The sequence below is a fragment of the Bos javanicus genome, chromosome 8, assembly GCF_032452875.1.
Source record: "Bos javanicus breed banteng chromosome 8, ARS-OSU_banteng_1.0, whole genome shotgun sequence".
NCBI lineage: Eukaryota > Metazoa > Chordata > Mammalia > Artiodactyla > Bovidae > Bos > Bos javanicus.
Genome location: NC_083875.1, coordinates 11,554,567 through 11,581,846, shown reverse-complemented (window position 1 = coordinate 11,581,846; position 27,280 = coordinate 11,554,567). Strand labels below are relative to the sequence as shown.

Below are 27,280 nucleotides of genomic sequence, written 5' to 3'. Positions count from 1 at the left end.
TTGACTCCTCCAGGGTATTTCTTTGCTCTTCATGAAGCACCTTCATGAAATACCTTCCTACTCCATATACAGCGTGTTGTTGGCCTTATCTTTATGATTGTACCTGCTACTCAAATGCATCCCCGTTTTTCATGTTTTTATAATTCATGCCTTCATAATATTTTTAGCCTGATTTATTAAAATTCTTCTTATCCTGCCCCTCCCCCACTTTCACACTGCTAATTCATGGTTTTTTTTCTCTGTATTCCTACAAGGGGCTCTTATTTGACTTCGTCTTGTTTTATAACGGGCTTCCCTTGTGGCTCAGCTGGTAAAGAATCTGCCTGCAATGCGGGAGACCTGGGTTTGATCCCTGGATTGGGAAGATCCCCCTGGAGAAAGGAAAGGCTACCCACTCCAGTATTCTGGCCTAGAGAATTCCATGGACTATGGGGTCTCAGAGTCGGACATGACTGAGCAACTTTCACTTTCTTTTATAATAGATTATTTGTCTCCCAACAGTATGTCAGCCCCTTGAAGACAGGAGCTTTGTTTCAGTCATCTTTTATTTCCTTTGCCACATTCACGTAGTTGAATTTTATCTTTTTTATATCATTCATTTGTTCATCTTTTTTGTCTTCTCCAGACCACATTATTTAATTTTTTTTCCACTTTAGATCAAAATGTGATTTTCTTCCCCCCTTTGGCAGGGCTGGAAAAAAGAACGTGTTGTAGCAGAGTTTTGGGATGGGAAAATTGTGTTGGTCCTGCCACGTGACCCGAGTTATGCTATCAGAAAGGTATGAAACATTAGTTTTTCTTTTTAAATTGAAGTATAGTTGCTTTACAATATTAGTTTTTCAGTCTTTGTTTTCCTTCTACTCTCCCCATTCTCCACCAAAAAATCGACCTATATTGAAGTATTATATAAAACACCTTTGTTTATAGATAATCACTGTACATTGGTACAGGTGTTAGGATGACTTTCAAAGTAGTTCATACAAAATTAAACTTACAAAACAAGTAAAGGTGTGTCAAAAAGAGATTAAAGAAAACAGATTAAGAGTCCATATTGTATTGCTTGCCTACATCTTCCATTTGTGAAAAATAAACTTTATAAGGTTGAGAAATTAACAGCTCCAGGGTCTAATTCTTAGGTTGGTATTGCCTTTGTTTCTCGGGCTGGATGTTTCGCCCCAGTAGACAAGGGATAAAGCTGAAACAGAATCTTCCTACTCCCTGTTCCACTCAAGGGTGCTGAAAGTGATGTTTAAAATAGTTTCTTAAAACCCTGTTTCCGAAGTGGCAGAAACATTCCTCAGTAGTGGAATAATTTGGGGGTTGTGAAAATTTAAGAAATAGAGACTAAAGAGGTTAAACTGATAAGCATACTTTTGTGTGTAAATATATATATATATATATATATATATATATATATATATATATATTCTGTTATATTTTTAAAAACAAATTTATCTCTTTCGGTTTTTGACATCATTAGGTTGAAGATGTCCAGGAACTTGTTGATAATGAATTGGGCTTCCAGCAAGTTGTTCCCAAATATCCAAACAAAACCAAAACCTTGCTCTTTATCTCTGATGAAAAGAAAGTAGTTGGGTGTTTAATTGCAGAGCCCATCAAACAGGTACGGTATGCTGTCTTACAAATTGCAAAATGAAGTAGTCAGGAGAAGTCTCAAGCATTTAAGAAGGCTACCATTAATGATCATTTTCCTTCTAAAATATCCTTGACCATCTAGATAATTGAAGTCATTTATTTCTATTATGTCTGATATTTTGGCTTATATCAGCAGGATTAGTCAGTCTTAAGTTCATATAAGTCTTTTATATACTTGAACTATAAAGTATAGTATTTTAAGCAAGCTCAGTTATTGAACATGTGGCTTACTGCAGGTTAATATATTGGCAAAATGGTTGTTCAGTTCAATCGCTCAGTCATGTCCAACTTATTGTGACTCCTTGGACTGGCTTCCCTGTCTATCACCAACTCCTGGAGCTTGCTCAAACTCATGTCCCTTGAGTCAGTGATGCCATATAACCATCTCATCCTCTGTCATCCCTTTCTCCTGCCTTCAGTCTTTATCAGCATGAGGGTCTTTTCCAGTGAGTCAGTTCTTGCCATCAGGTGGCCAAAGTATTGGAGTTTTAGCTTCAACATCAGTCCTTCCAATGAATATTCAGGACTGATTTCCTTTAGGATTAAATGGTTTCATCTCCTTGTAGTCTAAGGGACTTTCAAGAGTCTTCTCCAACACCGCAGTTCAAAAGCATCAATTCTTCGGCACTCAGCTTCTATACAGTCCAACTCTCACATCCATACATGACTACTGGGAAAAACCATAGCTTTGGACTATGATGGACCTTTGTTGGCAAAGTAATGTCTCTGCTGTTTAATATGGTGTCTAGGTTGGCCATAAATTTTCTTCCAAAGAGCAAGCGTCTTTTAATTTCATGGCTGCAGTCACCATCTACAGTGATTTTTGGAGCCCCCCAAAATAAAAGTCTGCCACTGTTTCCATTGTTTCCCCATCTATTTGCCATGAAGTGATGGGACCGGTTGCCATGATCTTAGTTTTCTGAAGATGTTGAGTTTTAACCCAGGTTTTTCACTCTCCTCTTACTTTCATCAAGAGGCTCTTTAGTTCTTCCCTGCCTTCTGCCATAGGGTGGTTTCATCTCCATATCTGAGATTATTGATATTTCTCCCAGCAATCTTGATTCCCGCTTGTGCCTCATCTAGCCCGGCATTTCACATGATGTACTCTGCATGGAAGTTAAATAAGCAGGGTGACAATATACAGCCTTGACATAACTCCTTTCCCAATTTGGAACCAGTCTCTTGTTCCATGTCTGGTTCTAACAGTTGCATCTCGACCTGCATACAGATTTCTCAGGAACAGGTTAGGTGGTCTGGTATTCCCATCTCTTGAAGAATTTTTCACAATTTGTTGTGATCCACACAGTCAAAGGCTTTGGCATAGTCAATAAAGCAGAAGTAGATGTTTTTGTCAAACTCCATTGCTTTTTCTGTGATCCAGTGGATGTTGGCAATTTGATCTCTGCTTCCTTTGCCTTTTCTAAATCCAGCTTAAACATCTGGAAAATAGTACATGGTTCATGTACTATTGAAGCCTGGCTTAAAGAATTTTGAGCATTATTTTGCTAGTGTGTAAGATGAGTGCAATTATGTGGTAGTTTGAACATTCTTTGGCATTGCCTTTCTTTGGGATTGGAATGAAAACGGACCTTTTCCAGTCCTGTGGCCACTGCGGAGTTTTCCAAATTTGCTGGCATATTGAGTACAGCACTTTAACAGCATCATCTTTTAGGATTTGAAATAGCTCACCTGGGATTCCATCTCCACTAGCTTTGTTCGTAGTGAAGCTTCCTAAGGCCCACTTGACTTTGCATTCCAGGATGTCTGGCTCTAGGTGAGTGATCACACCATCGTGGTTATCTGGGGTCATGAGATCTTTTTTTAATAGTTCTGTGTATTCTTGCCATCTCTTCTTAATATCTTCTGTTTCTGTTAGGTCCATACCATTTCTGTTCTTAATTGTGCCCATCTTTGCATGCAGTGTTCCCTTGATATCTCTAATTTTCTTGACGAGCTCTCTAGTCTTTCCCATTCTATTGTTTTCCTCTCTTTCTTTACATTGATCACTGAGGAAGGCTTTATCTCTCCTTGCTGTTCTCTGCATTCAATGGGTATATCTTTCCTTTTTTCCTTTGCCTTTAGCTTCTCTTCTTTTTTCAGCTATTTGTAAAGCCTCCTCAGACAACTGTTTTCTCTTTTAGCATTTCTTTTTCTTGGGGATGGTCTTGATCCCTGCCTCCTATACAATGTCACAAACCTCCATCCGTAGTTCTTCAGGCACTCTGTCTTTCAGACTTAATCCCTTGAATCTTATTTCTCACTTCCACTGTATAATCATAAGGGATTTGATTTAGGTCATACATGAATGCTCTAGTGGTTTTCCCTACTTTTTTCAATTTAAGTCTGAATTTGGCAATAAGGAGCGCATGATCTGAGCCACAGTCAGCTCCCGGTCTTCTTTTTGCTGACTGTATAGAGCTCCATCTTTGGCTGCAAAGAATACAGTCAATCTGATTTCAATGTTGGCCATCTCGTGATGTCCATGTGTAGAATCTTCTCTTGTGTTGTTGGAAGAGGGTGTTTGCTTTGACCAGTGCATTGTCTTGGCAAGACTGTTAGCCTTTGCCCTGCTTCATTTTGTACTCCAAGGCCAAATTTTTGCCTGTTACTCTGGGTATCTCTTGACTTTCTACTTTTGCATTCCAGTCCCCTGTGATGAAAAGGACATCTTTTTTGGGTGTTAGTTCTAGAAGGCCTTGTAGGTCTTCATAGAACTGTTCAGCTTCAGCTTCTTCAGCATTACTGGTTGGGGCATAGACTTTGATTATTATGAAATTGAATGGTTTGCTTCGGAAACGAATAGAGTTCATTCTGTTGTTTTTGAGATTGTACCCAAATACTGCATTTCAGACTCTCTTGTTGACTACGAGGGCTACTCCATTTCTTCTAAGGGTTTCTTGCCCATAGTAGTAGATATAATGGTCATCTGAATTAAATTCTCCCATTCCAGTCCATTTTAGTTCACTGATTCCTAAAATGTTGATGTTCACTCTTGCCATCTCCTGTTTGACCACTTCCAATTTACCTTGATTCATGGACCTAACATTCCAGGTTCCTATGCAGTATTGCTCTTTACAACATCGAACCCTGCTTCCATCACCAGTCCCATTCACAACTGGGTGTTGTTTTTGCTTTGGCTCCATCCCTTCATTCTTTCTGGAGTTATTTCTCCACTGATTTGCAGTAGCATATTGGGCACCTGCCGACCTAGGGAGATCAGTATCATATCTTTCAGTATCATATCTTTTTGCCTTTTAATACTGTTCATGGGGTTCTCAAGGCAAGAATACTGAAGTGGTTTGCCATTCCCTTTTCCAGTGGACCACGTTTTGTCAGGACCCTCCATTATGAACTGTCCATCTTGGGTGGCCCTATACAGCATAGCTCATAGTTTCATTGAGTTAGACAAGGCTGTGGTCCATGTGATCAGTTTGATTAGTTTTCTGTGATTATGGTTTTCATTGTGGGTGCCTGCGCTCTGATGGATAAGGATAAGAGACTTTTGGAAGCTTCCTGATGGGAGAAACTGACTGTGGGGCAAACTGGGTCTTGTTCTGATGGGTGGGGCCATGCTCAGTAAAGATGGCAAAGTAGAAGGACATCCGCTCATCTTCTCCACGAGAACTCCAAAATTACAACTCGCTGCTGAACATGCATCGACAGGAGAATGTTGGATCCCACCAAAAAAGGATACCCATGTCCAAGGGCAAAGGAAACGCCCCAGCAATACGGTAGAAAGGGTGAAATCATGTTTAGAAGCACACTCCATACTCACCGGAGACGCTCAGAAGGCTCAAACAAAACCTTGTGCGCACCAGGATCCAGAGACCCCACAGAGACTGAGCCAGACCTGCCCTTGGGTGTTTGAGTGTCTCCTGTGGAGGTACGGGTCAGCAGTGGCCTGCTGCAGGGGCAGGGGCTCTGCGTGCCGCAGACCTGGGTCACACAGCCTGTGGCATAAGCCCTCTTGGAGGAGGTCGCCATTAACCCCACCGTAGAGCCACTGAGCAGACGCCCCACAAACTGCAGAACAATTACACCAAAGAAATTCTCTCACTGTTAAGAAAGTTATAGGATCCACAACAGATTGCCCAACCTGGGGATCTGGCAAAGGGAATGAGAAGCCCCAGGGATTTTGACTTTGGGGACCAGTGGGATTTGATTACAGAACTTAAAACAGGACTGGGCAAACAAAGTTGTTTGCACAAAACCTTGTGCGCACCAGGATCCAGGGGAAAGGAGCAGTGACCCCATAAGAGACTGACCCAGACTTGCATGTAAGTGTCCAGGAGTCTCTGCAGAGGCTGGATTGGTGGTGATCTGCAGAGTTGGACGAACTGAGTACAGCAGTGCAGCAGGGGACCTTTTGAAGGAGGTCACGGTTATCTTCGTTATCTCCACCATAGTTTGGCCTCAGGTCAAACAACAGGGAGGGAGCACAGCCCCACCCATCAATAGGAAATTGGAAAGGTTGTTACTTGTCTGGTAATTAGAATCTACTTTGGATACTAATTAGCAGTGTTCTGGCAGAGGAGTTAGCAAATAATAACCCATGGGCTAAGTGTGGCCTTCCTCTTTTTTGTAAATTTTTATTGCCCCAGAGCCATGCTCATTCCTCTTCATATTATCTGTGGTTGCTTTTGTGCAACAGTGGCAGGGTTGAGTAGGTGCAACGGAGACCACATGGCCCAAAGAGCCTAAAGTATTTACAGTTTGGTCCCAAACAGAAAATGTTTGCCAACCCTTCTTCTCAAATAGAGATAATAGTTTTTGCCCTTCAAGGAGCTTACAGAGTAGTCTTAAGCTAGAGAGAATTATAGCTCAAATGTGTTCTTTTAACCTGACTTTGTAATATCCCACACTTATGTCCCTTTACTTTTAAAAATACTTACCTGTTTTAAGACATCTTGAAATGATGCTAGCATAAATTGGTCTTACTCATTTTGTGTGGGTGTGTGTAATAAAGTTTTATTAAAGTATAAAGAAGACAGAGAAAGCTTCTGACATAGGCATCAGAAGGGGGCAGAAAGAGTACCCCTCTGCTAGTCTTCAGCTGGATGTTATAAGTCGTGTCCAACTCTGTGCGACTCGATAGACGGCAGCCCACCAGGCTCCCGCATCCCTGGGATCCTCCAAGCAAGAACACTGGAGTAGGTTGCCATTTCCTTCTCCAGTTCTTACTCATTTTTATAGATGCCTCCCTTTTCCCTGTTCCCCCTTCATTTCTACCATCTTTTTCTTATTTTCCTTTTTTGTTTTTTTCTGCTTTTCATCTCATACATATATATGAGTAGAGAAAGAAAAGCAGTTGGTTTGTATTACGGACTGTAAAAGTAATCAATTTGGCCTTTTCTTTCTTTGATCTTAAGTGCGCTGTTTATGTAGTGATAATAGACAATACAGGTTGTCTCTGATTTACAACTTATCAACTCTGCAATGGTGTGAAAACCATAGACATTCAGCAGAAACTACTTCAAGTTTTCATATTTTCCTGGGCTAGCCATATGCACTTTTGTGATGCTGGGCAGCAGCAAAGAATGGCAGCTGTAGTCTACTAGGCGATCACAAGGGTAAACAAACAGTATACTTAACAACCGTTCTCTACATACAGCCATTTTGTTTTTCATTTTTAGTACAGTATCCAGTAAATTACATGAGATATTCAGCGCTTTTTTTTTTCCTTTTTTTTAATTATCAATTTTATATTTATTTATTTGGCTGTGCCAGCTCTTAGTGGTAGCATGAGGGATCTTCAGTGCAGGATGTGAACTCTCAGTTGTAGCATCTGGAATCTAGTTCCCTGACCGGGGATTCAACCCGGGCCCCCTACATTGGGAGCTCAGAGTCTCAGACACTGGACCACCAGGGAAGTTCCAGCACTTTATTATAAATCAGGCTTTGTGTTTGATGATTTTGCCAAACTGTAGTCTAATGTAAGCATTCTTAGCATATTTAAGGTAAGCTAGGCTAAACTATGAGGTTTCGCAGGTTCAGTTCAGTTCAATTCAGTCGCTCAGTCGTATCTGACTCTTTGTGACCCCATGAATCGCAGCACGCCAGACCTCCCTGTCCATCGCCAACTCCCAGAGTTCACTCAGACTCACGTCCATTGAGTCAGTGATGCCATCCAGCCATCTCATCCTCTGTCATCCCCTTCTCCTGCCCCCAATCCCTCCCAGCATCAGAGTCTTTTCCAATGAGTCAACTCTTCACAAGAGGTGGCCAAAGTACTGGATTTCAGCTTTAGCACGATTCCTTCCAAAGAAATGCCAGGGCTGATCTCCTTTAGAATGGACTGGTTGGATCTCCTTGCAGTCCAAGGGACTCTCAAGAGTCTTCTCCAACACCACAGTTCAAAAGCATCAATTCTTCGGCGCTCAGCTTTCTTCACAGTCCAACTCTCACATCCATACATGACCACAGGAAAAACCATAGCCTTGACTAGACAGATCTTTGTTGGCAAAGTAATGTCTCTGCTTTTGAATATGCTATCTAGGTTGGTCATAACTTTCCTTCCAAGGAGTAAGCGTCTTTTAATTTCATGGCTGCAGTCACCATCTGCAGTGATTTTGGAGCCCAAAAAAATAAAGTTCACTGGTTAGGTGTATTAAATGCACTTCTTTTCAAGGTATAGTGTTTTCAGCTTATAACCTATGTTTATCAGGATGTAACTTTGTAAGTTGAGGAAGATCTGTATAGCCAACTGACTCCTACATGTACTCTTCTGTTCATTCTCATTTCAAAAGCAAAGTGTTCTTGATGGAAGTTAAAGTTTCACATACACCTAAGAACAGCTATAGTGGAAAACAGTGACAATAGCAAATGCTGGTGTGGGTGCAGGGAAATGAGGTTTTTTCATTCATTGTTGGAGGGAATGTACAATATTACAGCCACTCTGGGAACAGGTTGGCAGTTTCTTAAAAAATTAATTATACATTTACCGTATGACTCAGCAATCATAGTCCTGGGCATTTATTCCAGAAATGAAAATTTATGTCTACACAAAAGCCCGTAGCTGAGTGTTTGTAGCAGCTTTATTTGTAATAGCCGGTAGCTGGAAACAACCAAAGTGTCCTTCAGTAAGTGATTGATTAAACACGCTAGTATATCCATACAGTGGAATGTTACTTGGCAATAAAAAGGAACAAACTGTTGATATATGCAACAACTTGGACAGGTTATCAAGAGCATATTGCTGAGTGAAAAAGAGCCATTCTCAAAAGATCACATGCTGTATGAGTCCATTTATATGATATTCTCAAAATATCAGAATTTTAGAGAGAACAGATTGTGGTTGCACGGCTTAGCAATGGTGGAGGGGAGAAAATGGGTGTGATTATAGAGAAGTAGCAAGAGGAAGAGCTTCATGATAATGTAGTAGCTTTATATTTTGATTGTAGTGATGGTTAAATCAATATTCAGATATGATGAATTATCACAGAACTGTCCTACCCACATTGTTCCCATGTTAACTTCTCAGTTTTGGTATTGTACTACAATTATGGAAGATGTAACCATTGGGGGAAATAGGGTGAAGGATACACGTCCTCTCTGTGCCATTTGTCAACTTCCTCTGAATCTACAATGATTTCAAAATAAGAATTAAAATACCAATTTCATAGTTTATATGCAAAAACCTTTAGTGTTATTAATTTTTTTAGGGTATCTTATATACACTTTAGGATGGAAAGAATGGGAGAAGCTTATGTGCTTTATTAAGAGTCTGAATTTTATCATTTTTTTAAATCAATAAAAGAAGGAAATTTCACATTGGTATAATACACTGCTGCTGCTGCTAAGTCGCTTCAGTCATGTCTGACTCTGTGCAACCCCATAGACGGCAGCCCACCAGGCTCCCCCGTCCCTGGGATTCTCCAGGCAAGAACACTGGAGTGGGTTGCCATGTTCTCCAGTGCATAAAAGTGAAAGTGAAGTCGCTCAGTCGCATCCAACTCTTAGCGACCCCATGGACTGCGGCCTACCAGGCTCCTCCGTCCGTGGGATTTTCCAGACAAGAGTACTGGAGTGGGTTGTCATTGCCTTCTCCAGTATAATACACTAGTATGTGGGAATATCTCAACACTACTATCATTTTTCTGCATTAAGTGAATATAATTGGGCAAGAATTCAAGAAATAGCAAAGAACTTAAACATTTTTGTGAAGGTGGAATAAGATTTATTTTAGATACTTAGGTTTTGTTTAAAAAGAAATGTGAACTCAGCTGTACCATTAGCTCTAATGCCTCTGCATCACTGCAGGCCTTCCGTGTCCTGTCTGAACCAACTGGCCCAGAAACCCCAAGCTCTAAAGAATGTCAGAGGGCTTGGCAATGTTCAGATGTACCAGAACCTGCAGTGTGTGGGATAAGTAGAATCTGGGTCTTCAGACTGAAAAGAAGAAAGCGCATTGCACGACGACTGGTAGACACGCTCAGGTAAGAAGTACAATTGGTCAGACCCAGGTTAGCTCTCCCAGAAGCTTTCCTCACTCATGAGCCAAAGGGAATGATGTTGGTCTGTGTAAATACTACCAAAGTCAGGCTGAGGGAGTGCTGACACTGAAACGAAAAAAAAGTACTAGGTGTATTCAATTTTGCATACAGTATTCCAAGTGTGAAATATTCTAGACCATTGCTTTTCAAACTACCTGTAGTCAAAGACTGGATTTTGTTATAGACCAACACATTAATAAGATAAAGTAAAGATAAATTGCTAGGAAATAGAAGGCAAACAAATGGAAAATACAAGTCCAACTTTTTGACTCAACAGATGTAAAATTAATTTAAATAAATATAACCTATAAAAACAAAAGAGAGGTTTAAAAGAATTGTAGAAATTGTATGTTTACTGATGTGTGACTAGATGATTAATAGACTTACTGTAACACAAATGTAACTAAATGTAAAAGTGAATTAGCAAGACAACCCAGAGAATAGTTATTTATAAATCATTTATCTAATTAGTAAAAGTCCAGTATATCTAACATATATAAGAGAACTCTCACTCACACATACCTTAAAAGGGGAGCAGTGAGAAAAGTTGGTGTCTATGAAGATTTTTGTTTGTAGTTAATTGTGAAATAACCTCCACTTTCTTTATTTTTTATTGCGATACATAAATTTGGTATGGAGAGAGAGAAAGTGTGTGTGTTAGCCACTCAGTTTTGTCCCACTCTTAGCAACCCCATGGAGCCCGCCAGACTCCTCTGTCCGTGGGATTCTCCAGGCAAGAATACTGGAAGTGGGTTAGCCATTCCCTTCTCCAGGGGATCTTCCTGACCCAGGGATTGAACCCAGGTATCCTGCATTGTAGGAACACTCTACCATCTGAGCCACCACGGAAGGCCATGGAGAATACCAGTATTTAACCTGGTTCTACCAGGCAGTAGTCCGGTGCTTCTCAAATGTGAAAGTGCCTGTGACCAACTTGGGGATCTTGCTCAAATGCAGGTGTGATTCAGTAGATTGGGGTGGGCCTGAGATGCTGCATTTCTAACAAGCTCTTGGCTGATGCTGAACATTGCTGGTATATAGGTAATACTTTGAATACTAAGGCAATGGATTGTAAGCAGTGATAAAAATAAAGTTGCAAAGGAGAAATATAAAACAATCATTTGAGAACATATCTTCTCACACACTTGGGTTGGAGATACAGGTAACGTAATTGGCAGCTCTCCTGTATGTGAGGAGCCTAATCATCTCTCTCTACAGACAATGTATGTTTTAAATCCTCACAAGTGAACAGTATTATTCCTAATTGTTTTGCATCAGAAGCAGCTGAGGCTCAGATAGGATTATTAGTACAGATTACACTGATGGAGATAGTAAAAGGAGAGTTAGGACTCAAAGCCACAGATCTAATAATACTTTTTCTGTAGCTCATACCATCATTCATGAAGCAAAGAGAACTGCTTAATCAATATTTTGCTTTGGAGTCTAGTATATATAGCAATACACTTTTTATTCAATTATATAGTAAGTATACTTGAAGCGGATATCTTAACTTCTCATTGAATCCAATTCTTTTTTATTTTGAAGTAATTCCACATATGAAAGAATAGGAAGAATAGTAAAAAGAACACCCTCAGTATCTTTGTCCAGATTCTTTTTTATTTTCTTCCTGAATTATTTTAAAGTAAGTTACATATAATATGCCTCTTTACCCCCTTAGTTTTTCAGTATGTTCAAGTATATTCTCTTACATAAGAACAGCTCAGTTACCAAATTTAGGATATTTAATATCTAATGTATAGTTCATTGGAGAAGGCAATGGCACCCCACTCCAGTACTCTTGCCTGGAAAATTCTGTGGATGGAGGAGCCTGGTAGGCTTCAGTCCATGGGGTCGCTAAGAGTCGGACACGACTGAGTGACTTCACTTTCACTTTTCACTTTCATGCATTGGAGAAGGAAATGGCAACCTACTCCAGTGTTCTTGCCTGGAGAATCCCAGAGACGGCGGAGCCTAGTGGGCTGCCGTCTATGGGGTCTCACAGAGTCGGACACGACTGAAGCGACTTGCAGCAGCAGTATAGTTCATACTTCAGTTTTGTTATTTGTCTCAAATGCCCTTCATATCATTTTTTTTTTTTCTCTTCAGGATTACACATTGCTTTTAGTCATAATATCTCTTTAGTCTTCATCTTCCTTAACCTGTAAGTTACTTAGCCTTTCTTTGTCTTTTAGGACTTTGACGAATTTAAAGACTAAGGCCAGTTATTTCATAGAATATCCCTCAGTTTTGTTGAATTCTTTCAGCTATTTCACTTTATTGCTTTTAATCCCAGTTGAGCTGGATCAAGGAGAATTGTAGTCAAAATGCAGTCAAAATGTAGTCAAAAGGCAAAATTAGGTTTTGCCTTCTTAAAGCTCTGAATGTGTGATGTAGTTAAAAAGAAGATAGTTATTGGTTAAAATTGTTGGTGTTATATTTTTTTTGTAATTATCTGTGGCTTTTAATTAGCAATACTATTTCATATCAGTAGCTTATTATTACCATGGATCACCTAGAGTCAACTGGATGGTTTGTATGGTTCTCTTTGCCTCTCAGCAGAACTTTTTATGGGCCTTAGTTTTCTCACCTGTGAAATGATACCATTAAACTTCCACCCCCTGAAATATAAGACATTGAGTCATTTTACCACTTAATAAAATAATTTTAACTAAGAATATTTAAAAAGATTGAGGGGCTTCCCAGGTGACTCAGTGGTTTTAAAAAAAAAAAACAAAACTCATTCCTGCCAGTGCAGGAGACAAGAGTTCGATACCTGGGTCAGGAAGATCCCCTGGATTAGGAAATGTGAACCCACTCCAGGATTGCCTGGGAAATCCCATGGACAGAGGAGCGTGGAGGGCTACAGTCCATGGGGTCGCAAAGAAGTTAGACACGACTTAGTGACTGAAAAACAAAGAGATTGAAGTTTTTTTAACTAGATTGCTTTAAAATACTGTGCTCATGTTTAATCAAAATTTAAAGTTGGTTCCATTGTTAAATTGTCTTTTCCTCTTTTTTTAGGAATTGCTTCATGTTTGGCTGTTTTCTCAGCACTAATGAAATAGCATTTTCTGACCCAACACCAGATGGCAAGTTATTTGCAACCAAGTACTGCAACACACCTAATTTCCTTGTATACAATTTTAATAATTGAAACCAATTTCAACTATAGAACAGTTACTGTGTGAATGAGTTCTGACAGCCTATTATCATAAAATACAAACTATTTAACAAATAGCAAGTATCTAGGGATACAAAGAAAGGAAAAATCTTTAATGTATACTGGCTAGCACTCTGAATCCTTAATTATGAAACTTTGTAGCTATAGCTGGAAAATTATTTCTCTTCTGTGTAAGAACATTGGTTTTTCACAGAAATTTGACCAGTTATTTATAAAGTAAACTTTGAGGCCAGAATTACTTCATGCCTGATCAGAAAGTTTAAAGATAGGCAAATTTCCATCCCCATTTTTTAAAAGTAACTCCTGATTTCATACACAAAATTCTCATTTTATAGGTACTTGGCTGTAGCAACTCAGTTTGAGTATAGTTAAAGTATTCTGAATTCCCAATTTGTACCGGGGACAGATGTCCTTTTGTATAGAACAGAATTTATAGCTAAATACTTTTCATTTTAAAAATCATTATTCAGAAAGCACACTTCAGAAATAATTAAACTTTGTAATTGCACTATTGTCATTAATTTTTGGTGTTTGTGCTACTTTTCTTTAGTGAACTTATTACTGGTGATTGGTGTCTAACAAAATGGATACCCATTTGGATTAGATGATTCATATGGTTAGATTTTAAACCTAACAGATTTAAAATTTAACAGAACCAAGGTTAATAAATATGTCTAGGCTGATGGGCCACAGAACATGATGACTTTATGTAAATATACCTAAATATGGATACATTTTTCTAATATAATTCATGGATACTTTGAAAAACAGAATTATTCAGCTTTTTTTATTATTATAAAGTCATGTAGCTTCACTCTGGCAGTAAGACTCTAGGGAAGTAGTGTCCAGGTCATAACTCTGTAGAATCTGTTCCTCTACATTCTTTTATTTGCCTTTAAGTTAATAGTTCTAAAATTTTAAAGTTTGGTTTCTCAAAAGACTGTGAAAGTGTTAAAATGTGTGTAAATTTTCCAAACATTTTAATGCTAGTTTCTGTACTGCTGTGTTTAAAAATTGTCTGAAATATTTTAAAACTTCATTAACATTATTTTGCTCGATGCCTTTATGATGAATCAATTAAAATTCTTTTCTGTATTATTTTTCTATTCTCTTATTCAGTTGAATGCACTGATTTTCATTTTAGTTTGTGGTTGTAAAAGTAGTACATGCTCTTTATAAAAAAACTATATCTACACAACAACCTGCACAGATACTTATAGCAGCTGCTGACCTAAAACAAATAGACTGCCACATAGCTTTCTAGCAAAAATGAGTTTATTCAAGATCAGCAAAGAATTACAATTCAGGGTCTGCAGCCATATTTGACCATGTTCAAGTCCTCAGCAAAAACATGGAGAGAACTCTTAAAAGAGAGAAAGAGGAAGTGGGAGGGCAGTAGTAAACAGTTCTGCACTTAGCGCTGGGTGAGTTGTGACCCTGTCTCATTGGCTAAGCAGTTGCTAGGAGAGAAAGTCCGCTTCTTGTTGGGCTCATCTGTCTTAATAGGGCATGCATGAGAGCTCCCCCTTCTAATCTTGCAACTTTATTTCTTTAATAGTATTTTATTTTGATTAGAAATTTGTTTCCAAAATAAATTTTTATTTTTGTCACATAAAAGTATATAAAAAAATTCTAAAATAATCTACACATTGATAATGTCATTCAGTCAGTTCAAGTACAGTTCAGTCGCTCAGTCGTGGCCGACTCTTTGCGACCCCATGAATCGCAGCACACCAGGCCTCCCTGTTTATCATCAACTCCCGGAGTTTACTCAAACCCATGTCCATCAAGTCAGCGATGCCATCCAGCCATCTCATCCTCGGTCTTCCACTTCTCCTCCTGCCCCCAATCCCTCCCAGCATCAGAGTCTTTTCCAATGAGTCAACTCTTCGCATCAGGTGGCCAAAGTACTGGAGTTTCAGCTTTAACATCATTCCTTCCAAAGAACACCCAGGACTGATCTCCTTTAGAATGGACTGGTTGGATCTCCTTGCAGTCCAAGGGACTCTCAAGAGTCTTCTCCAACACCACAGTTAAAAAGCATCAATTCTTCGGCACTCAGCTTTCTTCACAGTCCAACTCTCACATCCATACATGACTAATGGAAAAACCGTAGCCTTGACTAGACGGAGCTTTGTTGGCAAAGTAATGTCTCTGCTTTTGAATATGCTATCTAGGTTGGTCATAACTTTCCTTCCAAGGAGTAAGCATCTTTTAATTTCATGGCTGCAGTCACAATCTGTAGTGATTTTGGAGCCCAAAAAAATAAAGTCAGCTACTGTTTCCACTGTTTCCCCATCTATTTCCCATGAAGTGATGGGACCAGATGCCATGATCTTAGTTTAGTTTTCTGAATGTTGAGCTTTAAGCCAACTTTTTCACTCTCCACTTTCACTTTCATCAAGAGGCTTTTGAGTTCCTCTTCACTTTCTGCCATAAGGGTGGTGTCATCTGCATATCTGAGGTTATTGATATTTCTCCCAGCAATCTTGATTCCAGCTTGGGCTTCATCCAGCCTGGCATTTCGCATGATGTACTCTGCATATAAGTTAAATAAGCAGGGTGAAAATATACAGCCTTCACGTACTCCTTTTCCTATTTGGAACCAGTCTGTTGTTCCATGTCCAGTTCTGTTGCTTCCTGACCTGCATACAAATTTCTCAAGAGGCAGATCAGGTGGTCTGGTATTCCCATCTCTTTCAGAATTTTCCACAGTTTATTGTGATCCACACAGTCAAAGGCTTTGGCATAGTCAATAAAGCAGAAATAGATGTTTTTCTGGAACTCTCTTGCTTTTTCCATGATCCAGCGGATGTTGGCAACTTGATCTCTGGTTCCTCTGCCTTTTCTAAAACCAGCTTGAACATCTGGAAGTTCATGGTTCACATATTGCTGAAGCCTGGCTTGGAGAATTTTGAGCATTACTTTACTAGCGTGTGAGATGAGTGCAATTGTGCAGTAGTTTGAGCATTCTTTAGCATTGCCTTTCTTTGGGATTGGAATGAAAACGGACCTTTTCCAGTCCTGTGGCCACTGCTGAGTTTTCCAAATTTGCAGGCATATTAAGTGCAGCACTTTCACAGCATCATCTTTCAGGATTTGAAATAGCTCCACTGGAATTCCATCACCTCCACTAGCTTTGTTTGTAGTGATGCTTTCTAAGGCCCACTTGACTTCACATTCCAGGATGTCTGGCTCTAGGTCAGTGATCACACCATCGTGATTATCTGGGTCGTGAAGCTCTTTTTTGTACAGTTCTTCTGTGTATTTTTGCCACCTCTTCTTAATATCTTCTGCTTTTGTTAGGTCCATACCATTTCTGTCCTTTATTGAGCCCATCTTTGCATGAAATGTTCCTTTTGTATCTCTAATTTTCTTGAAGAGATCTCTAGTCTTTCCCATTCTGTTGTTTCCCTCTATTTCTTTGCATTGATCACTGAGGAAGGCTTTATCTCTCCTTGCTTTTCTTTGGAACTCTGCATTCAGATGCTTATATCTTTCCTTTTCTCCTTTGCTTTTCGCTTCCCTTCTTTTCACAGCTATTTGTAAAGCCGCCTCAGACAGCCATTTTGCTTTTTTGCATTTCTTTTCCATGGGGATGGTCTTGATCCCTGTCTCCTGTACAGTGTCATGAACCTCCATCCATAGTTCATCGGGCATTCTATCAGATCTAGTCCCTTAAATCTATTTCTCACTTCCACTCTATAATCATAAGGAATTTGATTTAGGTCATACCTGAATGGTCTAGTGGTTTTCCCTACTTTCTTCAATTTAAGTCTGAATTTGGCAATAAGGAGTTCATGATCTGAGCCACACTCAGCTCCCAGTCTTCTTTTTGCTGACTGTATAGAGCTTCTCCATCTTTGGCTGCAAAAGAAGATAATCAATCTGATTTCAGTGTTGACCATCTGGTGATGTTCACGTGTAGTGTCTTCTCTTGTGTTGTTGGAAGAGGGTGTTTGCTATGACCAGTGCATTTTCTTGGCAAAACTCTATTGGTCTTTGCCCTACTTCATTCCGTATTCCAAGGCCAAATTTGCCTGTTACTCCAGGTGTTTCTTGACTTCCTACTTTTGCATTCCAGTCCCCTATAATGAAAAGGACATCTTTTTTGGGTGTTAGTTCTTACTTTTTATTAAATCTTTCTTCCCATTTTATTTATTTTACCAAAGTATACTTGATTTTGGGCTTCCCTTGTGGCTCAGCTGGTAAAGAATCTGCCCACAATGCCGGAGACCTGGGGTTGATTCCTGGGTTGGGAAGATCCATGGAGAAGGGAAAGGCTACCCAGTATTCCAGTATTCTGGCCTGCAGAATTCCATGGACTGTATAGTTAATGGGGTCACAAAGAGTCAGACACGACTGAGCAACTTTCCCACACTTTATTTACAGTGTTTCAGGTATATAGCAAAGTGATTCAGTTGTATATTTTTCAGATTCTTTTCCATTATAGACTACAAGACATTGAATATAGCTTCCTGTGTTTTATAGAAGTCCTTGTTTGTTATCTATTTCATATATAGGAGTATGTATTTTACTTCATATTTATTTATCCCCCTTCCTTTCCCCATTGGTAACTATAAATCTGTATTTTGTGTCTGTTTTTTAAAGAAGTTCACGTGTTCCATTTTTAGGATTCCACATATAAGTGATATATTTTTCCTTCTTTGACATAGTATGATAGTCTCTAGGTCCATCCATGTTGCTGCCAATGGCATTATTTCAGTTTTTTATGGCTTTCATATATGAATATATACCATAAAATGATATATATATATACTTTATCCATTCATTTGTTGATGGACATATATGTTGCTTCCATGTCTTCACTATTGTAAATAGTGCTGCAGTGACCACTAGGGTGCTTGTCTTTAAGTAGTTTCTGCCCTCTCTGGATATATGCCTAGGCGTGAGATTGCTGGATCAGGTGGTAAATCTTTTTTTTTTTTTAAAGAACTTCCATACTGTTCTCCATAGTGGCTGCACCAATTTACATTCCCACCTATTGTAAGAGGGCTCCCTTTTGTCCACACCCTCTCTATTTATTTGTAGATTATTGATGCATTTATTACTTATGCATTATGTATTATTTATGCATTTATGTAATTATTGAGCATTATTTGTAGATTTTTGATGATAGCCATTCTGACGGAGAAGGCAATGGCAACCCACTCCAGTACTCTTGCCTGGAAAATCCCATGGATGGAAGAGCCTGGTAGGCTGCAGTCCATGGGGTCGCTAAGAGTCGGACACGACTGAGGCGACTTAGCAGCAGCAGCCATTCTCAACTGCATGAGATGATACCTTATTGTAGTTTTGAGTTTCTCTAATTAGGGATGTTGAGCACCTTTTCATGTGCCTGTTAGCCATCTTTATGTCTAGGCAGGTATTTCTGCTGATGGGGAGGTTTGGTCAATGCATAATGCCAGGTACATAGTGCATAGGGGAACGGAGAGAAGCCGAAGAGCAGAGAACATTCTGTTTTGTTTTTGTCTTGCCATACAATACAAATTTTATTTCACATCTCTTTTATAGGGGCACCAATCCCATTTGTGAGGGCTTCACCCTCTTGCAGTTACCTTCCAAAGGCCCCACTTCCAGATACAAACACATTGGGGATTAGTTATCAACATATGACTTTCAGTGGAATGCTCACTTCCAATCTATCAGATCAGATCAGTTGCTTAGTCGTGTCCGACTCTTTTCGACCCCATGAATCGCAGCACGCCAGGCCTCCCTGTCCATCACCAACTCCTGGAGTTCACTCAGACTCATGTCCATCGAGTCAGTGATGCCATCCAGCCATCTCATCCTCTGTCGTCCCCTTCTCCTCCTGTCCCCAGTCCCTCCCAGCATCAGAGTCTTTTCCAATGAGTCAACTCTTCACATGAGGTGGCCAAAGTTAGTGTAAAATGATGTTTACTATAGATTTTGTTAGATATGGGCCCTTTTCTTATATTAAGGAAGTTCCTTTCTGTCCCCAGGTTTCTCAGACTCCTTTAAACATCTTGAAGATTCTGAACTTTATCAAAATTCCATCCTTTGATTTTTCTTATATTAATATGGTTGTTTAAATGTTAAACCAACCTCAGTTCAGTTCAGTCGCTCAGTCGTGTCCGACTCTTTGCGACCCCATGAAATGCAGCACGCCGGGCCTCCCTGTCCATCACCAACTCCCAGAGTTCACTCAGACTCACGTCCATTGAGTCAGTAATGCCATCCAACCATCTAATCCTCTGTCATCCCGTTCTCCTCCTGCCCCCAATCCCTCCCAGCATCAGTCTTTTCCAGTGAGTCAACTCTTCGCATGAGGTGGCCAAAGTACTGGAGTTTCAGCTTTAGTATCATTCCTTCCAAAGAAATCCCAGGGCTGATCTTCAGAATGGACTGGTTGGACCTCCTTGCAGTCCAAGGGACTCTCAAGAGTATTCTCCAACACCACAGTTCAAAAGCATCAATTCTTCAGCACTCAAGCTTTCTTCACAGTCCAACTCTCACGTCCATACATGACCACTGGAAAAATCACAGCCTTGACTAGACGGACCTTTGTTGGCAAAGTAATGTCTGATTTTCAATATGCTATCTAGGTTGGTCATAACTTTCCTTCCAAGGAGTAAGCATCTTTTAATTTCATGGCTAGCCTTCCTGAAATAGATCCAACTTGGTCTTGATGAAGTTTTTCCTTTTTATATTATCAGTTTGGGTTTGTTTGGGATTTTTCACATTTATGAATGAGATTGGGTATGCTTAGGATCTGCAGTGATGTTTCTGTCTTGACATGTCTTTTTTGCTTTCTACATGAGACCTGATAAAGACCCAACTTTTGGCATTGTTGACCCTATTATGTCTTCTATTTTCTATGATAGGTTTTGTTTTAAAATTTCTGCTCATTTATTTGGTATTGGAAAGGAATCTTAGTTTTTCCTAGATTCTTAGCTCACCAATTTTTCGGCCTTTTCTCATGTAGCATTTGAGACTATAACATAAGCACAACTTCAGCAGCATGCTTTTTATATGTAGTTTTCCATTCACTTTCTTGACACTTTAATGATCTTTTTACAGAAGATAAGCCATTAATGATCTGTATAGTATTGCTTGGTACAATCTCATACTAAAAGGAACCTTCTGTTGAATTCCAGAATTGTTTAAAGCCCAGAGTGCAGTGGTTCTTAATCTAAGATCCCCTACATCACAGTAATTTTTACCCTAGATGTATCAGTAGATTCACAAGCACAATTCAGTACTTGAAAATCCCAGGGAGATGTGGCTCACAGATAGAAAATAAGGATTCAAATCACTCTCATTTTACAGATTAACAAAATAAGGCCAAGAAAGAGGGAAAAACTTGCTTTCACTCAATAAGTTTAATGACAACACTCACACTCAATAAGTTTAATGACAAGACTCAATACAAGGGAGTACAAAATAGGATAACACACCTTCGGGTAACTGACATGTCCTTTATTCCATGTTGTTCTATTAGAGTTTTATTTACACCAATACTGTGATATGCTTAAGATATAGATCAGTAAATAAAAATATTAAAGATACCAGTACAGAATATTCATTCAACAAATTAAAGCAAAAACCAAAGCTCTGGAACAAGACAAGCCTTAACCAAAAATGTTTGGATGTACCAGGGAACTCCTCTTGTGAGCCATATCCCAGGTCTCTGGTCTCAGTGACCCTATTTAATAAGCACATCAACCAAGAAAGGCCAGCAAAAGGTTTTAAGAGGTAAGGAAATGTAGACTTATTCTGTAATACACAAAGTGCTCATTTCAGTAGATCCATTAAGAGAGAACATCTGAGAAAGATCATGAATAAAACTCACTCTGCCCAAATTGTTAGACATAAGTTTTTATAGCACTATTTTAAATCTATATAAACAAGTTCAAATTTTTTAGTAGTTTCTTAAACTTTATAGAAAACCCTTTACAATTTCTAATGTTTATTAACATAAGCATACATGAACTACCTTTATAATAGAAACAGTTGTTCAAATGTTAATAAGGTGCTATCTGTGGTCCTAAAATAGGCCACTGCCATCTAATAATTATGGATCATCATAATAACTACATAAATGTATCATGGTAAACAGAACGGCTATATACATGAGCCATACTTGAGGCTCCAGCAGTCATGGGTACGAGTTGATCACAGGATATCCACTTCTAAAACCTCAACAATGCACGCAGCAGAAGGACGGTCTTTAGGATCTTCATTAGTGCATACGGAGAAGAGCTCAATTACTTTCTGGTATGTTTCATCCAGTTCCTCCATATTAACAGGTGGCCTAGTTCCCAAAGCTGCGTAGTATGCGTCATCATCAAAATCACTTTCATCGAAAGTTTTATCTGCTCATGAAGGAGTTAGAAACAATTAAAATCAATTAACTTAAAATTTAAATTAAAAATTTAAATCATGGAAAAGTTTAGCAACTGCTCAAACTCACTGTTCTGAAATAAGAATTCATCATCCAATATGCTTTTCATTTTACACAGGCAGTCTCTTCAACTGTCCTGCCATGGTGTAAATCAATTATTGTCAGGGATTTAAAGGTTAGCCACCCCAATCCCCTTACTAGGGTACCTTTCCAATCATTTTCTCAGGCAAGAGGAGTTTTTAAGGTAATTTCTTGCTCCTCTGGATTTTCTCAATTTATCTCCCTGTTCTCAATCTACATCTCATTTGTATGAGATTAAACCAGTGTCTGACCCTGCAACCCCAAGAACTGTAGCCCACCAGGCTCCTCTGTTCATGGAATTCTCCAGGTAAAAACACTGGAGTGGGTAGCCATTCCCTTCTTAAAGTTTAAGAAGATCCCAGAGGATCTTCCCTGGAGGGGAAGAACCCAGGTCTCCCACATTGCAGGCAGATTCTTTACCATCTGGGCTACCAGGGAAGCCCCAATTTATAAATTATTCTTAAGTTCAAACTGAGAGATTGGGATTTATGTTAAAAATAAGTAGTTATACCTTCATCATCATCATCATCTGGAAGATTAATGTGTGGAATAGATAAAGTCATCATTTCCCACAGAGTAAGACCAAAGGCAAATATGTCTGCCTTGTCAGTAATAATACCATCCTCCTCCAGAGCTTCCTTAGGTTTCCAAGGCTCAGTGCCAATGTAACAGGCCTCAGGGTCAGTCACTGAAACAAGTAAGAGACGCAAACTGATCAAAAGGGCAAGCACCAGAAACCACTAAGAAAGGCAAACGACCCAAAGAAAAATGGGCAAGTTATTTAACAGGTAGTTTAAAGGTTAATAAATATAGCCAGTAAACATGAAAATACATTCAACCTCATAAAAACAGGTATTCTCTATCAGATTGTTAAGTATTCAAAAAGCTAGTCCGTAGGCAAGGGTGTAGAGAAACAATTCTCTTCAGATCAGATCAGTCGCTCAGTCGTGTCCGACTCTTTTCGGCCCCATGAATCGCAGCACGCCAGGCCTCCCTATCCATCACCAACTCCCAGAGTTCACTGAGACTCACGTCCATCGAGTCAGTGATGCCATCCAACCATCTCATCCTCTGTCGTCCCTTTCTCCTCTTGCCCCCAATCCCTCCCAGCATCAGAGTCTTTTCCAACGAGTCAACTCTTCGCATGAGGTGGCCAAAGTACTGGAGTTTCAGCTTTAGCATCATTCCTTCCAAAGAACACCCAGGGCTGATCTCCTTCAGAATGGACTGCTTGGATCTCCTTGCAGTCCAAGGGACTCTCAAGAGTATTCTCCAACACCACAGTTCAAAAGCATCAATTCTTCGGTGCTCAGCCTTCTTCACAGTCCAACTCTCACATCCATACATGACCACAGGAAAAACCATAGCCTTGACTAGACGAACCTTTGTTCCAAAGCAATTCTCTTAGAAAGGGGTATAAACGTAGACAGACTTGAGCCAGACTGCCTCACCCGGGTTCAAAGACCTGTGCAAGCTCTGTGACCCTGAGCAGATCACCTAGCAGATCACCAAATCTGTGCCTCCATTTCTTCCTTTTTCAAACTACACTGTCTTTCAGCTGAAAGCCGACCACTTCCCTGAATCTAGGATTGTTACATCAGGGAAGAACGGACAGGTGGAATTACACAGAGGCCCTTAAAGCTTCTCTGCCCAGGAACGACACAGGTCCACTCGTGTTTCCATTTAAATGTTAAGAGGCAACACCTCAATTTTCATGAGAAGGTCAGCTTTCTAGCTGAACCTGGGATTAGATTGAATCACTAGATCAATCTGGGAAGAATTAACATCTTAACAGTATTGTCAATCCATAATCATGATCTCTCACTTAACATCTTAATGCTCTCAATGAAGTTTTATGGTGTTCAATAAAAAGGTCAGACTTTTGGTTTGACTTATTCTTCAATTATTTTATCCTTTTTGGTGTAGCAGCCCCCTTCCTCTCATTTATCCCTGGGGGATACATTCCTGGATCCCCAGTGGATGCCTGAAACTAAGGACAGTATCAAACCATATATATATATTTTTTTTTCCCCCTATACATGCACATCTTTAATAAAGTTTAATTTATAAATTAGGCACTATAAGAGTAACAACAAAGATAACATAATAAAATAGAACAATTACAATATACTATCATAAAAGTTATGAGAATGTAGTCACTCTCAAAATTATCTTACTGTGTAAATGTGTGCCTTCTTCTTAACCATGCACTTACCACACACTATGGCCATAACTTTTAAGGTTTGAGGTGTAATAGCAAAACTAGTGTGAATATTTTTTCTACTTCAAAATTTCACAGATAGAAGTTGCAGTAGATCTCAGCAAACTCAGCATCCAATTTTTTTTTTCTTTCCTTATTAAGTCTAGAGCTTTCACCTTTTCACTTAAAGGAAGCACTTCATGGCTTTTCTTTGGCACATCTGAATTGCCAGCATCACTATCCACTTTGGCAACATTATTAAGTAAAATAAGGGTTACCTGAACTTAAGCACTGCCATACCGGCAACAGTCATCAGATAACCAAGGTGGCTGCTGAGGGACCTTCCATCTAGATTAGGAATCTTTAAAGGGTAAGGACTGTGTCCTTTTTTCCTGTATATCGTTCCTAGCACAGTGCCTGACTATACTTAGTATTAAAAATATTTGGTACATAATCAACCCAGAAATTACCATCATTAACATATGGACTTTTCATCAGGAAAAGATTGAAGGCAAAAGGACAAGGGGACAGCAGGGGATGAGATGGACAGATAGCGCCACCGACTCAATGGACATGAATTTGAGCAAACTCCAGGAGACAGTGAAGGACAGAGGAGCCTGGTGTGCTGCGGTCCATGGGGGAGCAGAGTCGGACACGACTTATCGACTGAACAATAGCAGTGTATCCTTGCGACTTAGCAGCAGCAGCAGTGTGTATCTCTTAATTCCCTATCCTTTTCTTGTTACTTCCCTCTCCCCACTAGTAATCACCAGTTTGTTCTCCATATCTATTTCTTTTTTGTGACAGTCACTTGTTCATTTTTTAGATTTCACAAGTGTGTGCTCAGTTGCTCAGTCCTGTCGACTCTCTGACCCCATGGACTGTAGGCCGCTAATCTACAGGCAAGAATACTGGAATGGGTTGCCATTTCCTTCTTCAGGTGATATTCCCAACCCAGGGATTGAACTTGTCTTTTGTGTCTCCTGCATTGGCAGGCGGATTCTTTACAACTGAGTCACTGGGGAAGATTCCACATATAAGTGATATCATACTTTATTAAGAAAGCCAAATCAAATTTTTAATTTAACTTTTTATTTATTGACAGTAAATGCCATCACATTTACCTTCAAGGAAGCACAAACACAGGGTCCATGGCTGTACAGGCCTGATGCTGCCTGGCAGTGAAAATCTAAGGTGTTAGCATTTTTACTGGGACTGTTGCTATTTTTAGTATGTGTTATTTTCAAGCTTGCATGGCTTTTGATTCTTCTGTTACAACTCTTCTGTAAGCCTCTCTCTCTCTCTCTCTAAGTCGCTTCAGTCGTGTCCAACTCTGTGCGACCCCATAGACAGCAGCCCACCAGGCTCCGCCATCCCTGGGATTTTCCATGCAAGAACACTGGAGTGGGTTGCCATTTCCTTCTCCAATGCATGAAAGTGAAACGTGAAAGGGAAGTCGCTCAGTCGTGTCCGACTCTTAGCAACCCCATGGACTACAGCCTACCAGGCTCCTCCGTCCATGGGATCTTCCAGGCAAGAGTACTGGAGTGGGGTGCCATTGCCTTCTCCGTCTGTAAGCCTAGTCCTAGCTTTTGACTTTTGCAGAAATTAATGTAACAGATTAATGTAAAAAATACCCATACTGCCCAATTATTTTTTTTTGGACTGTATTCCTGGGAATGGAATGACAGGACTGAAGGGCATAAACATTTTTAAGGGTTGTTTTTCAGAGAATATACATATATCTAAACTGCCCTCTGAAAAGGCTACACACTGGTAATTACTATTGCTATTCCTCACCATCTGCGTACACAGAAGGACTGCCTTCTAGACACACAGAAGGACCACACTTTCTGGCCTGTCGTGTTTTGGGGTGAAGCCATTGGGCAGTGACTTGTGAAAGAAGTGACTTGTGTCACTTCTGAACTGAAGCATTTAATTGTCAGGGCAAGACTTTCTAGGGTGGCACTGTACAACAGAACTTTGGTGATGATAAAAATGTTCTTTATCTCAGTATGGTAGTCACTAACCACACATAGCTACTGAGCACTTGAAATGTGGCTAAGGTGGCTAAGAAAATGAATTTAAAGAATTTTTAATATATTAATTAATTTAAATAGCCATACACAGCTAGTGGCTACTGTAGTAGACAGGCTTCCTGGTACCTCAGTAGTAAAGCAGTGCAGGAGACGTGGGTTCAATTCCTGGTTCAGGAAGATCCCCTGGAGAAGGAAATGGTAACCCACTCCAGTATTCTCACCAGGAAAATCCCATGGAGAGAGGAGCCTGGCAGGCTACAGTCCATAGGGTCACAAAGAGCTGGACACGACTGAGTGACTAAACAACCAAAAAACTGCAGTGGACAGTGCAGCTCTAGAGCTTTTTCACCGTCCACACAATGATGGGCACAATGACGGCATTATTCCATACAACAGACATCCTAGCATGTCAGGTCCTAATGTGAGAATGACATGGAGTGGAACACAGGCCTAGTGGACATGCAGCTTGAAAAATAAGCCTTGCCTGTTTTAAGGTAGTGAGGTTTTTGAGGGTTTATGTTACCCTAGCAAAACTGATCTTAACCTGAATGATAAATTACGACTTCTATGCAGTGCATGAGAGTATGTTGGCCTATACTCTTGTTCATACTAGCATGGGGAAAGTTTTCAATGACTTTTTTAGTAGTCATGACTTCTTTTAAAAAGTGGTTTCTACCTCTCGTGTCCTCCTTAAGCCCAACATTATCTTTACCAACAATTTTTTCTGTTACTTTTTAAAAAATCTTCAATCTACAGAGATTAGAGTGTGAGAACAGAAAACAACTTTCTCTAAAATAAACCGATACCATCATTTACTAATTCAACTACCTCTTTTCCACTAATACAAAAATGTCACCTTTATCATATAACAAATTTCATACATTTGGGAATTATCTTTTGACTCTTATGTTGAAATTTTCTGTCTAGTTTGGCATTAGTGTCACTGCTTTAATTACTACAGTTTCATAATACTTAACACCTCGTCAAGAAAATTCCTACTCAACACTTTTTCACAGGATTTTCCTGGCTGTGTTTGAACATGTATCCTCAAGGATAATCTCTACATTCTCTTTGACATGTTCTAAAATAACATAGATCATACTGGGATATTGCAAAACTTTTAGATCTTTAATTCATTTCTGCTTTTTTCTTTTATGGTTTCATTTTTTTTTTCTAATTTCAGCTGAAAACTCAATTTCATAAAGGTTAAATAATGACAGTGTTTTCCTTTGAATGCTTTTGGAC

The 27,280-nt window shown here is 39.5% G+C and overlaps 2 protein-coding genes across 4 annotated transcripts in view; one reads left to right on the top strand and one right to left on the bottom strand.

Annotated features, from left to right (window-relative positions):
- The window catches only part of ESCO2 (establishment of sister chromatid cohesion N-acetyltransferase 2), a 28,211-nt gene extending 14,361 nt beyond the window's left edge, over nt 1-13,850 (top strand). For both annotated transcript variants that reach the window (XM_061425067.1, XM_061425068.1), the window contains exons 8-11: nt 690-779; nt 1,481-1,624; nt 9,916-10,091; nt 13,170-13,850. In XM_061425067.1, the coding sequence (XP_061281051.1) occupies nt 690-779; nt 1,481-1,624; nt 9,916-10,091; nt 13,170-13,302 (543 nt within the window). In that variant the 3' untranslated portion in view covers nt 13,303-13,850. The remainder of the gene's footprint in view (nt 1-689; nt 780-1,480; nt 1,625-9,915; nt 10,092-13,169) is intronic.
- A 6,824-nt stretch (nt 13,851-20,674) lies between these two features.
- Nucleotides 20,675-27,280, bottom strand: part of PBK (PDZ binding kinase) — a 32,912-nt gene continuing 26,306 nt past the window's right edge. Inside the window, exons 7-8 of one of the 2 annotated variants that reach the window (XM_061425066.1) lie at nt 22,308-22,484; nt 20,675-21,686 (exon numbers count right to left, since the gene is read on the bottom strand). In XM_061425066.1, the coding sequence (XP_061281050.1) occupies nt 21,487-21,686; nt 22,308-22,484 (377 nt within the window). In that variant the 3' untranslated portion in view covers nt 20,675-21,486. Of the gene's footprint in view, nt 21,690-22,307; nt 22,485-27,280 lie in introns of both variants that reach the window. The other variant, XM_061425065.1, reaches the window with a different exon arrangement.